The sequence below is a fragment of the Barbatula barbatula genome, assembly GCF_947034865.1.
Source record: "Barbatula barbatula genome assembly, chromosome: 18".
NCBI classification, from domain to species: Eukaryota; Metazoa; Chordata; class Actinopteri; order Cypriniformes; family Nemacheilidae; genus Barbatula; species Barbatula barbatula.
This window is the reverse complement of record NC_136781.1, coordinates 7,110,094-7,123,767: the sequence shown is the minus strand read 5'-3', so window position 1 is coordinate 7,123,767 and position 13,674 is coordinate 7,110,094. Positions and strand designations below refer to the sequence as shown.

The following is a 13,674-nucleotide window of genomic DNA, read 5'->3' as shown; positions in this document are numbered from 1 at the left end:
TTTTCAGACCTAAAGAAAGGTGCTTGTTTGTTTGGACCTGAATGCCAGAACAGAATATCTGCCTGACTCACTGATGCACAAATCAATGGATCCCTAAAGCAAACTGTTCCATATCTATAATAGCATTACTTATCTCCACGGAAACAACCATGATCATATTGTCAATAAATAGACCGGCAGCTGAGGGAGTCAGGCTCTGTACATGCTCACTGAAAGATTATGCGGCGACACGTGAGTGAGATGAGTTTTTCTGAACTCCTGGGAATAGAAAAGTAGGTTACAGGATAAAGCATTCAGAATCTTCATCTATCAAATCGTTCACTGTTACATAGAAGGGGTGTCCCTGATTTAGGATTTACATAGTCGAATCAGAATTGTCACGTCTTGCCTATAGTCGACTGATAGTCGAATCAGACGTGTTTGTGTGTGCGCATGCGTTGTGGGGACGACACCAGGTGGTGAAGGGTACAGCGCAAAGTGATGCACCAAAAACAATCACACATTAATTTACAGAATTTGTTTAGAACAGAATATACCTTTATAATCAATACAAATAAAAAACAAAATAAGCCAGACTCAAGTCACAATGTGCAAAATAAATGTGTTTGGCAAAAATGTCAAAACTAGCCACAAATAGTAAAATGAATGGAAATTTTCCTTAAACATCACGTAACAATGCTGTGCCATACAATACTAGACCAGATTTCGGCTCAAAACTATTTTTAAAACTACTCGATAATAATTCATTCTTTTTTACAAACAGGAATACAGCTGTACGGTCATTCCCAATGAACTACAAATAAAGTTACTTGATTTACTGCATGTAAAGGAGGAATGCACCAAAGCATCTAACCATTAAAACAGTCATAAAGTCCCTTTCACCTTTTTTCCTGCGCACTCTTTCTCCGTCCTCTTGACATGCACGCTAGCTTTCAGTGCAGAGAATGACAAGCTCTATAAATCTGCGCCGTGCTTGCTAAATGGGTTGATTTTGGTTATTTTACTTCATTTGTTTATTTGTTATCATGCAGCACAAAATTCAGCGCAAAGTAGCGGACTACGTGCATTTAAAGAGAAGGTGTTGATTCATATTTAAATGCCCAAACATTCAGTAAATGGCAAATGTTTGGTAACGGAGTACACATTCATTTGTGAATCATCAACAGGTGCGTGCGGAATGTGCTCTCCGCGTCTTCTGTTCTGTGAAACTGGTAACGAGAAGCATCTCGTGCTCGTATGTGCCGGGGGTTGATCACATTGGACCCGAAAGAAAACCAATAAACACATGGGATGAAATTTGTACAGATGAGATCAAGAAAGCACCAAGCAAATGCTACTGGATGCTATTCAAGTTCTCAAAAAGAAAGGGTCAGTGTGACTGAAGAAACTAAATGGCATATTTGAAAAAAGGTTAAAAATATAAAAAGATCGCATTAAAAGTAAATTATTTGGCACATTTACATCACAGTACTATTATTTAATTATTTACAAGAATAAAAATGTGCTTAAACCCTGCAGAGAAAATTAAAAGAGGCCTTTATGTCATAAGCACACTATTACCCTTTCGATGTCCCCATTAGAATTTGGCTGAAAATCTAAAAGTCTGTAACATGTGTGAGGGCCATTAATAAATCAACAAGGTGTTCGGTCCACAAGTTAATCAAAAACTCACCCAATAACCCATCAAAACCATTCATGCAGAATTCTATTGAAATCCATTAGCACACCTCACACAATGCATTGATATATGAGCTGAAAAAGACGTTTTGAATATAAATGTAGCACATTAAAGGCACAATATGTAATAATTTTGTCATACAGTTGTGTACTTATACTATCCCAAATATTCCCAAGAATGAACTATTTTAAATAATGGTTCGTCCCTTGTATCCCTTGTTATTTTCGCTTATCAGTGACTTAATATCCGCACTATCCTCAGTTTCCGGATGTAGAAACTACAGCAACACGCAAATGCGAAAGTGGCGCATATACAGCATCTTTTGTTCTTTATACAGCATCTTAGCTGTTTTGTTTTTCAGTTATGGATCACGATTACTCGGCGAATAAAGAAAATCCTCAAATAAATTTACGTAGCACAAATGAGGCAAGCAGGCTCATGGAGAAAACTTGGGAATAAAACAAGGATTAATATCAGCGTGAACAAGTCTATGGCAGTGTGAATAAATACAGTATGTGTTGCAAATATGTAGCCAACGTTACTTGTAAATACTGTGGGTTCGTTCAAATGTACTTTTTAAACGACGACTGTGTGGCGGTTTTAAACACGTAATCTGCACAGCATTACGCTATCAAATCCTTTGACAAAGTCAAATATCGGTGACGGACTAATGTTACATTCCATGTTTCTTCCAGCTAATTCATTACGATGACATAAAATAATGTTATCAAAGGTAAGAAATTCAACATGATGGGCGATCTCCATACGCCTCTGGATGGTGAGAACGACATCTCCCATCATTCCACTCTCCTGCATAACAACATTAAGCTTCACCCTTGTTGTTTTCGAAAGTGCACCATCTAGTGGTTCAAATTTACATATGGTGACTTTAAACCAGCAACAGAACCTTACAGCTTAGCTATAGCACAAGTTGTGACGGTGTTTAAAGCAGCACATTCATAGCAAAATTGAGTAAATACATCAAATCTAGACTTTTTATTATATTCCTAAATATTCCCACCTGTCCTCTATAATGCAGAATTTAATGCAGCAAAACTGAGCCTTGATGTTTTCATTGGTTGTTTTTCTAAGTTTCATTTGCTGTAACTAAAAATAAATCTGAAGCATTGCATTATGGGCCCTTGAACAAGGGGACTGCACAGATTTATTATAAAAGCAAGTTCAGCAATGGGATTTAATGCCCTGTGATTTAAAGGCACATAAGACCAACCCACAAGCTCTCTGACGGCTTTTCTGTAGCTCAACTGGTAAAACAATGCCAAGTTTGGTGATTCGTCCCATCTAAGAGTAATAGACCCCCTGATCTGTCAATCAACTAATATGCATCAATCAGACTATTTGCTTACGCATTTGACACAGATTATAAAACCAGATCTGTTTAAAACTGACCACTTGTGATTGGTCACCAAAGATGGATGATAACACCAGACTTAAACACTCCCAGATTCCCATAATACCTTGGTAGCATCTATATGGTCCTGCAGCGAATCAATGAACAGGTCACCCACAGGCTCCCAAGCATCTCTCACACCCTCCGCCTGCTCCAGTGCCACTGCCAGCTCTTCCATGGCAGCCTGGATCTGCAGCAGCCTCTCCATGGTTCGCTCCATGTGCCGGTGTCGGTCCACACAACGCGCTGTCAGTTTCTCCCACAGGTCACTGGCCACGTTGGCCTGCTTCCACACAGAGCGACTGACATTGAGGATTCGCCGGCGAGGGGAAAGCTCTGGGAAGGAGAATAAGGGAAGAGAAAAGGGAGGGGTGAAGTGAGCCATTGGTTGCAATTCACAACCTCACCGCTAGATGCTGCTAAATTTTATACACTGGACCTTTAAGTTCGATCAATCGAAGTATCTACAGTAAATGGTCCATGATTGGCTTCTCAACAGAAGTTGCATTAGGGAACAAACCTTTGCCATCTTGCAGCGTTTCCTCTGGCTCTTGGAAAGGGTGCTGTGCCAGAAAGGTCTGCGCAGACTCCAACACTGAGTAGATGTATGGCCCTCTGGATTTGACATCTTCCATGAAAGCCTGCACAGACGACCAGATGTTAACTAGTGCTGCATGCCAACACGATCGTGCTGCATGCACTCTCTCCGGTCTCGTCTTTGGCCCCGCCCCTTTCATTTAGCTTTCCATTAGTGTTTCATTTCTCACACCTGCCTAGTGTTAATTTACCCCTTGTTAGTTTCCCTACATAATGCCCTTGTGTTTGTTGTCCTGTGCTGGTTCATTTGTATTATCCTCTTGTCGTGGTCTACTTCCAGAAAGTCTAGTTTTGGCAAGATTCCTGTTTTACATAGTGCCTGTTCAGATTAGTTATTTTTAGGGTTCGAGCCCGTAGGGCTAGAAACCTATTGTATTTGTTGGTTTTATTAGGGTTTCGAGCACGAAGTGCTGAAAACCTATTGTTTTTGTAAGGATTTTTATTCTTCTTCTTCTTCTTCTTATTATTATTATTCCGCCATAAAACGCGTCGCCCAGCCCAAACCGTAAGTCGTAGAAACTCGAGACTTGGTCAGATGGTAGTAGTCTTGCACGCTACTCAGATACTCGGAGCCAGCCATGTCGGTCCATAGGTGGCGCTATAGCGATGGCCAATGCGTTTGGGCTCAATGCTCGTAAACCGGATGTCACACAACAAAGTGTTTGGTGTCATTGGAATCCTTGGCTCCAAACTTAAAAAACGTATATCTCCGATTTCATTTCCGGTATGCAAATTTTTTCGCTAATTTGCATTTTATGAAAAAAAAAAAAAATGAACTAGTCCCTGGATTTTTGCCCGATCGGAACCAAACCAACGCTGATGAATTCTGTGGAGTGTGAATATAAATAATCATAAAAGAAAGTTGAAAATTCGATTCAGGGTCGCTAGGGGGCATCAAAACATCCGAACCGAAAGTTGCCTATTTCGCTAAAATGGCTATACCTAGAGAACGGTTTGAGCTATCTTCACGGGGCTTAGACCATATGTGAGGACCCTCAGTCCGGGGTCATAATAAAAAAGACTCGGTGTTTGGCCACTAGGTGGCGCTATAATAGCAAATATCTCGAAAACGGCAATAACTACCCAACCGTTGGCCCGATCGACTTATTATTTGGTATGGTGTGTCTTTGTGTCATGCACCATGACTGTATAAAAGGACTTTGGGGTTTCTCAAAAAACATGGCCGCCATCGGCCAATGAATTTTGAGCACTCATTACACAGGGTTAACGGAGGCCGATCGAAACAACACTCGCTGGGCTTGTTCGACTCCTGGTCCTGAAGGTCTGTAAGAAATATGAACTCATTCGGCCACCGGGGGGCGAAGTAACGTTTTTGGGGTGCTTAAACAATTGTGTATCACGTGACATTTGACATATACTCAAACTATTTACATCATATGATAGCTCTTCTCATTCTGAACAACTTTGCCTCTGGACACGCTTCTGTCGATCAAACGGATCGTGAGTTATTGCTGATAATGTCAAAAACCTACTTTCGCGAACTAGTCCTTGGTTTTTCAACTGATCGGAACCAAACCAATGCAGATGACTTCTGTGGAGTGTGAATGTAAATAATCATTGAAAAAAAGTTGAACTTTGTTTTCATACACGGTAGGGGGGGCCAAAAACTGAACTGGGCGGAGCCTATCACATTAAAATGGCCATAAATCCAGAACGGATTAACACATCATCATGGGGCTTGGAACATATTTGTAGACCATCACTCCGAGGTCACCTACAAAAGAAGGTGGCGTTTGGACACTAGGTGGCGCTAGACCAGTAGAAATGGCTAAATTGACGTGTATTTCATCAGTTAAACAATTGTGTATCACGTGACATTTAACATACACACAAATTATTGATATCATATGATAGCTCTTCTCATTCTGAACAAATTTGCTTCTTGATCTATTGATGTCAATCAAACGGTTCAGGAGTTATTGCTGATGATGTTAAAAACTTACTTTTGCAAACTAGTTGTTTGATTTTCAAGCAATTTCAAAATTTCCACCATAGTTCCATTCTCTGGACTCTCTAGGTCAATAATTATCAAAAACATGTTGAGTTTTTTTTTGTTGTGTGACCATTACAGGGTCCTTTATTATATTAACCTGAAAATGTACGTTAAAGGTCGCTACTCCTTAATAAATAATCCAACTGACTTGCAATTAAGTAGTATTATACATATTATGACTCAAAACAAGCATGCAACATCTGATGCTCATCGGAAGAGACATGCATTCATAAAAGTCCAAAAGGTGAAATTTTCATTCTAATGGGCTTTTCATACATGTCTTTGTAAGCATGAGTAGTCTGCATAGACCGTTACTGATCACCTAAGTCAAAATTCTGGGTCTAAAGGCTTATCATTCATTGAGGATGTGTGTTAGGGCCATTTCTGAAATGGATTTGACTAATTTATCCTGATAACGTGAGTCTCGCTACTGAATTATCTGAATGACTTGATATAAGAAAATGTAAAGTATGTCCTATATGTGCATGTGTGTGTGCTCATGCTTCGGTCTGTATGAGCCAATGCTGACCATCTGACTCATTTTTCTGGGTGTGGGGTTGTATTGTCGATTGTGGACATGTTAGTTTGCCATCCCTGAGACTGGTCGACGTTTACTTACCTAAACTTCTCGAAACCCGATAATTGCTGCTTGCAGCTATATTTATTCTTCTTCTTATTATTCTTCCCTAAAACTGAATGGGCAGCCCAAACCGTAAGGCCGACAGAGCTGAGACTTGGTCAGATGGTAGTAGTCTTGCTCGCTACTCAGATACACGGAGCCAGCCATGTCGGCCCATAGGTGGCGCTACAGTGATAAAAAGCGCCTTTACGCTCATTACTCCTAAACCGTTTGTCGCACACCCAAGTGTCTTATATCATTGTAATCATTGGCTCAAAACTTAAAAAACGTATAGGTCCGATTTCATTTCCGGTATGCAAATTTTTTCGGTAATTTGCATTTTATGCAAAAAAAAAAAAAATGAACTAGTCTCTGAATTTTTGCCGGATCGGAACCAAACCAACGCTGATGAATTCTGTGGAGTGTGAATGTAAATAATTATCGAATAAAAGTTGAAATTTCGATCCGTGGTGGCTGGGGGGCGACAAAACGTCTGAACCGGAAGGGGCATATTTGATTAAAATGGTTATAACTCGTGAACCGTTTGAGCTATCTTCATGAGGCTTGGACCATATGTTTATACTCTCAGTCTGAGGTCACAGTATAAAAAAGTCGGCGGTTGGCCTCTAGGTGGCGCTAAAATATACATTTTCTCGAAAAGGGCAATAACTACCCAAGAGTTTGCCCTATCAACTAATTTCTTGGTATGGTGTGTCTTTGTGTCATGTACCATGATTCTAGAAAAGGACATTGGCGTATCTAAAAAAACATGGCCGCCATCGGCCAATGAAGTTTGAGCACTCCTTAGACCGACTTAACGGAGGCCGATCGAAACGACACTCGCTGGGCTTGTTCGACTCATGGTCAAGAAGGTCTGTAAGAAATATGAAGTCATTCGGCCACTGGGGGCGAAATAACGTTTTTGGAGTGCATAAACAATTGTGTATCACGTGACATTTGACATATACTCAAACTATTTACATCATATGATAGCTCTTCTCATTCTGAACAACTTTGCCTCTGGAACCGCTTCTGTCGATCAAACGGTTCGTGAGTTATCGCTGATGATGTCAAAAACCTACTTTCGCGAACTCGTCCTAGGTTTTTCGATTAATCGGAACCAAACCGATTCAGATGACTTCTGTGGAGTCTGAATATCAATAATTATCGAAAAAAAGTTGAAATTTCCTTTCAAGGTTGCTTAGGGGCACCAAAATAAAAAAATGGGCGGGGCCTACTACATTTAAATGGCCATAACTCAATAACTATTAGAGATATGATCATGGGGCTTGAAACACATGTGAAGACCATCACTCAGAGTTCACATGCGTAAGGGCGCGGCGTTTGGACACTAGGTGGCGCTATAACAGTAAAAATGGCTAATTTTAAGTGTTTTTGGTTGCAAAAACAATTGTGTTTCACGTGACATTTGACATATACTCAAACTATTTACATCAAATGATAGCTCTCCTCATTCTAAACAACTTTGCCTCTGGAACCACTTCTGTCAAACAAACGGTTCGTGAGTTATATCGCCGATGATGTCAAAAACCTACTTTCGCGAACTAGTCCTTGGTTTTTTGACCGATCGGAAACCAAACCAATGCAGACGACTTCTGTGGAGTGTGAATGTCAATAACTATCGAAAAAAAGTTGAAATTTCCTTTCAAGGTCGATAAGGGACGCACGCCAAAAGTTCTTAATATGCGGAGCCTTTTACATTAAAATGGCCATAACTCAAGAACTAGCTCCGAGGTCACCTACTAAAGGCAGCGCCTTTTGGCCGCTAGTTCTCTTCGTTCTGAACAATCTTGACGCTTTAGACTGCTCGAACCCGGGAATCGCTGCTTGCAGCTATATTTAGGGTTTCGAGCCCGAAGGGCTGAAAACCTATTGTTTTTGTAAGGATTTTTATTCTTCTTCTTATTATTATTATTCCGCCATAAAACGCGTAGCCCAGCCCAAACCGTAAGTCGTAGAAACTAGAGACTTTGTCGGATGGTAGTAGTCTTGCACGCTACTCAGATACTCGGAGACAGCCAAATCGGCCCATAGGTGGCGCTATAGCGATAGCCAATGCGTTTGAGCTCAATGCTCATAAACCAGATGTCGCACAACAAAATGTTTGGTGTCATTGGAATCCTTGGCTCCAAACTTAAAAAATGGCTATCTCCGATTTCATTTCCGGTATGCAAATTTTCCCGCTAATTTGCATTTTATGAAAAAAAAAATAAATGAACTAGTCCCTGGATTTTTGCCCGATCATAACCAAACCAACGCTGATGAATTCTGTGGAGTGTGAATATAAATATTCATTGAAAAAAAGTTGAAATTTCGATTCAGCGTCGCTAGGGGGCATCAAAACATCAAAACCGGAAGTAGCCAGTTTCATTAAATTGACCATAACTCGTGAACCCTTTGAGCTATCTTCACGGGGCTTAGACCGTATGTGTAGACCCTCATTCCGGGGTCACAGTAAAAATAACTCGGTGTTTGGCCACTAGGTGGCGCTATAATAGCAAAGAACTCGAAAAGGGCTATAACTACGCAACCGTTTGCCCGATCGACTTATTATTTGGTATGGTGTGTCTTTGTGTCATGCACCGTGACTGTATAAAAGGATTTTGACGTTTCTCAAAAAACATGGCCACCATCGGCCAATGAATTTTGAGCAATCAATAGACAGGGTTAACGGGGGCAGATCGAATCGACACTCGCTGGGCTTGTTTGACTCGTGGTCCTGAAGGTCTGTAAGAAATATGAACTTATTTGGCCACCGGGGGGCGAAAAAACGTTTTTGCAGTGCTTAAACAATTGTGTATCACGTGACATTTGACACATACTCAAACTATTTACATCATATGATATCTCTTCTCATTCTGAACAACTTTGCCTCTGGAAATGCTTCTGTCGATCAAACGGTTCGTGAGTTTTCGCTGATGATGTTAAAAACCTACTTCCGCGAACTAGTCCCTGGTTTTTCAACCGATTGGAACCAAACCAATGCAGATGACTTCTGTGGAGTGTGAATGTAAATAATCATTGAAAAAAAGTAGAAATTTGTATTCATACACGGTAGGGGGGGGGGCAAAAACTGAACTGGGCGGAGCCTATCAGATAAAAATGGCCATAAATCCAGAACGGATTAACACATCATCATGGGGCTTGGAACATATTTGTAGACCATCACTCCGAAGACACCTACAAAAGAAGGTGGCGTTTGGACACTAGGTGGCGCTAGACGAGTAGAAATGGCAAAATTGACGCGTATTTCAATACTTAAACAATTGTGTGTCACGTGACATTTGACAAACACACAAACTATTGATATCATATGATAGCTCTTCTCATGCTGAACAACTTTGCCTCTAGAACCATTTATGTCGATTGAACGGTTTGTGAGTTATCGGTGATAATGTCAAAAACCTACTTTCGCGAACTAGTACTTGCTTTTTCAACCGATCGGAACTAAACCAATGCAGATGACTTCTCTGGAGTGTGAATGTAAATAATCATTGAAAGAAAGTTGAAATTTATATTCATACACGGTAGGGGGGGCAAAAACGGAACTAAGCGGAGCCTATGACACTTAAACGGACGTTGTTAGAGAAGGGTTTGAGATAGCTTCACGGGGCTTTACACATATGTGTAGACCATCGCTCTGAGCTCACTGTAAAAATAACACGGTGATTGGACATTAGGTGGCGCTATAACATGAACAATGGCACTAAATACTGTAAATATGCAATAGTTATCGTCTCGGCCCAGGAACTTCAGACTTCTTGAGTTTGAAAGCACCTTCTCTTCAATTTAAAAGCCAACAACAATGAAAATCGGATACTCATTAACGAATTGTCCAAATGATTTGACAGTCAGAAAATAACATTCTTGTAGTATACGTGCATGTTTCTGTAAGCATGCATAGTTTCTATGAGTTCATACCTGTCATTTTTCTGTGTGTGTGTGTGTGTGTTGGACTTTGATCCTTCACGCGTGTGTTGAGGTGTGACCCCCTAACCTGTTCATGAATGCACGACTGCTTTTGACTGCCTTAAACCTCGAAACCCGCTAAATGCTGCTTGCAGCTTTAATTCCTATTATTATTCTGCCAATAAAACTGATTGTGCAGCCTAAACCGTAAGGCCGACAGAGCTGAGACTTGGTCAGATGGTAGTAGTCTTGTTGGCTACTCTGACACATGGACCCAGCCAAATCGGCCCATAGGTGGCGCTACAGCGATGAAAAGCGCCTTTACGCTCATTACTCCTAAACCGTTTGTCGCACACCCAAGTGTTTTATATCATTGTAATCATTGGCTCAAAACTTTAAAAACGTATATCTCCGATTTCATTTCCGGTATGCAAATTTTTTCGCTAATTTGCATTTTATAAAAAAAAAAAAAAATGAACTAGTCCCTGGATTTTTGCCCGATCGGAACCAAACCAACGCTGATGAATTCTGTGGAGAGTGAATGTGAATAATTATCGAAAAAAAGTTGAAATTTAGATTCACCGTTGCTAGGGGGCGCCAAAACGTCTGAACCGGAAGTGGCACATTTGACTAAAATGGCCATAACTCGTGAACCGTTTGAGATATCTTCACGGGGATTGGACCACATCTGTAGACTCTCAGTTCAGGGTCACAGTAAAAAGGAATTGGCGTTTAACCACTAGGTGGCGCTATAATATACATTAACTCGAAAAGAGCTATAACTACGCAACCGTTTGCCCGATCGACTTATTATTTGGTATGGTGTGTCTTTGTGTCATGTACCATGACAGTCTAAAAGGACAGTGGCGTATCTAAAGAAACATGGCGGTCATCGGCCAATGAAGTTTGAGCACTCATTAGACCAAGTTAGCGGAACTCGATCGAAACGACACTCGCTGGGCTTGTTCGACTCGTGGTCCTGAAGGTCTGTAAGAAATATGAACTCATTCGGCCACCGGGGGGCGAAGTAACGTTTTTGGAGTGCATAAACAATTGTATATCACGTGACATTTGACATATACTCAAACTATTGTTATCATATGATAGCTCTCCTTATTCTGAACAACTTTGCCTCTTGAAATGCTTCTGTCGATCAAACGGTTCGTGAGTTATCGCTGACGATGTCAAAAACCTACTTTCGCGAACTAGTCCTAGGTTTTTCGACCGATCGGATCCAAACCAATGCAGATAACATCTCTGGAGTGTGAATGTAAATAATTATCAAAAAAAAGTTGAAATTTTCTTTCACGGTTGCTTAGGGGCGTAAACATTTTAAATAGGCGGAGCCTATTACATTAAAATGCCCATAACTCGAGCACTATTAGAGATATCATCATGGGGCTTGGAACATATGTGTAGACCATCACTCCGAGATGACTTACAAAATACCGCGGCGTTTGGACACTAGGTGGCGCTATAACAGTAAAAATGGCAAAATTGACACATCTTTGGTTGCCTTAACAATTGTGTATCACGTGACATTTGACATTTACACAAACTATCGATATCATATGAAAGCTCTCTTAATTCCAAACAAATTTGGCTTTTGAACCATTGATGTTGATCAAACAGTTTGTGAGTTATCTGTGATGATGTTAAGAACCTACTTTTGCGAACTTGTCCTAGGTTTTTCAAGCGATTTCAACATTTCCACCACAGTACAATTCTCTGGACTGTCTAGATCAATAACTATCAAAAACATCTTCAACTTTTTCATTTGCGTGACCACTACAGGGTCCTTTATTATATTCAAGTGAACGGTGTACCTGAAAGCTCGCTTCTCCTTAACAAATAATCCAATTGACTTGCCATTAAGTACAATCATACATCTTATTAGACTAAACAAGCATGCAAAATATGATGGTTATCGGACAAGAGATACGTTTCCTGTCTCACAGGAACAAGATGTTAGACATATAAAGCACTACACATTAAACGTTGCTCCATATTCACACGTCTATAAATATAGAACACGTCCAGCTGGTTGTAAGATGCTGTTTTGCTTAACATAACACACACCTTTATTATGTACACCAGTTTAATTGCATGTAAACACACATATCTACTCAGCAGTCACATGGCAGCAACTCAATGCAATTAGGCATTTAGACGGGGTCATTTCTTAAATGGATGTGACCAAATGAACCTGAAAAGCTGATTCCCCTCAAGTGTACTCTATGTGCATATGTGTGTAATCGGGCATAGTGTCTGTGAACCGTTGCTGACCGTATCTATAATTTTTCAGGCGTTGGGAGTATCTTCCACTTGGGTGTTTTAGGATGAGAGTCCTCGGCCTACTTGATGAAGGCAAAGATGCTTTGGATGCCTTATAAGTGCTCGAACCCGCTAAATGCTGCTTGCAGCTTTAATTAGGGTTCGAGCCCGTAGGGCTAGAAACCTATTGTATTTGTTGGTTTTATTAGGGTTTCGAGCACGAAGTGCTGAAAACCTATTGTTTTTGTAAGGATTTTTATTCTTCTTCTTCTTATTATTATTATTCCGCCATAAAACGCGTTGCCCAGCCCAAACCGTAAGTCGTAGAAACTCGAGACTTTGTCGGATGGTTGTAGTCTTGCACGCTACTCAGATACTCGGAGCCAGCCATGTCGGTCCATAGGTGGCGCTATAGCGATGGCCAATGCGTTTGGGCTCAATGCTCGTAAACCGGATGTCGCACTACAAAGTGTTTGGTGTCATTGGAATCCTTGGCTCCAAACTTAAAAAACGTATATCTCCGATTTCATTTCCGGTATGCAAATTTTTCCGCTAATTTGCATTTTATGAAAAAAAAAAAAAATGAACTAGTCCCTGGATTTTTGCCCGATCGGAACCAAACCAACGCTGATGAATTCTGTGGAGTGTGAATATGAATAATCATAAAAGGAAGTTGAAATTTCGATTCAGGGTCCCTAGGGGGCATCAAAACGTCCGAACCGGAAGTAGCCTGTTTCACTAAAATGACCATAACTCGTGAACCGTTTGAGCTATCTTCACGGGGCTTAGACCGTATATGAAGACCCTCAGTCCGGGGTAACAATAAAAAAGACTCGGTGTTTGGTCACTAGGTGGCGCTATAATAGCAAAGAAGTCGAAAAAGGCTCTAACTACGCAACCGTTTGCCCGATTGACTTATTATTTGGTATGGTGTGTCTTTGTGTCATGCACCGTGACTGTATAAAAGGACTTTGACGTTTCTCAAAAAACATGGCCGCTATCGGCCAATGAATTTTGAGCACTCATTACACAGGGTTAACAGGGGCCGATCAAAATGACACTCACTGGGCTTGTTCGACTCGTGGTCCTGAAGGTCTGTAAGAAATATGAACTCATTCGGCCACCGGGGGGCGAAGTAACGGTTTTAGAGT

At 40.8% G+C, this 13,674-nt stretch overlaps 1 protein-coding gene across 1 annotated transcript in view; it reads right to left on the bottom strand.

Moving 5' to 3' along the window:
* The window catches only part of drp2 (dystrophin related protein 2), a 92,877-nt gene that overhangs the window by 36,819 nt on the left and 42,384 nt on the right, over nucleotides 1-13,674 (bottom strand). The window contains exons 4-5 of the mRNA XM_079480177.1: nucleotides 3,610-3,730; nucleotides 3,157-3,425 (exon numbers count right to left, since the gene is read on the bottom strand). Of these exons, the coding sequence (XP_079336303.1) occupies nucleotides 3,157-3,425; nucleotides 3,610-3,730 (390 nt within the window). The remainder of the gene's footprint in view (nucleotides 1-3,156; nucleotides 3,426-3,609; nucleotides 3,731-13,674) is intronic.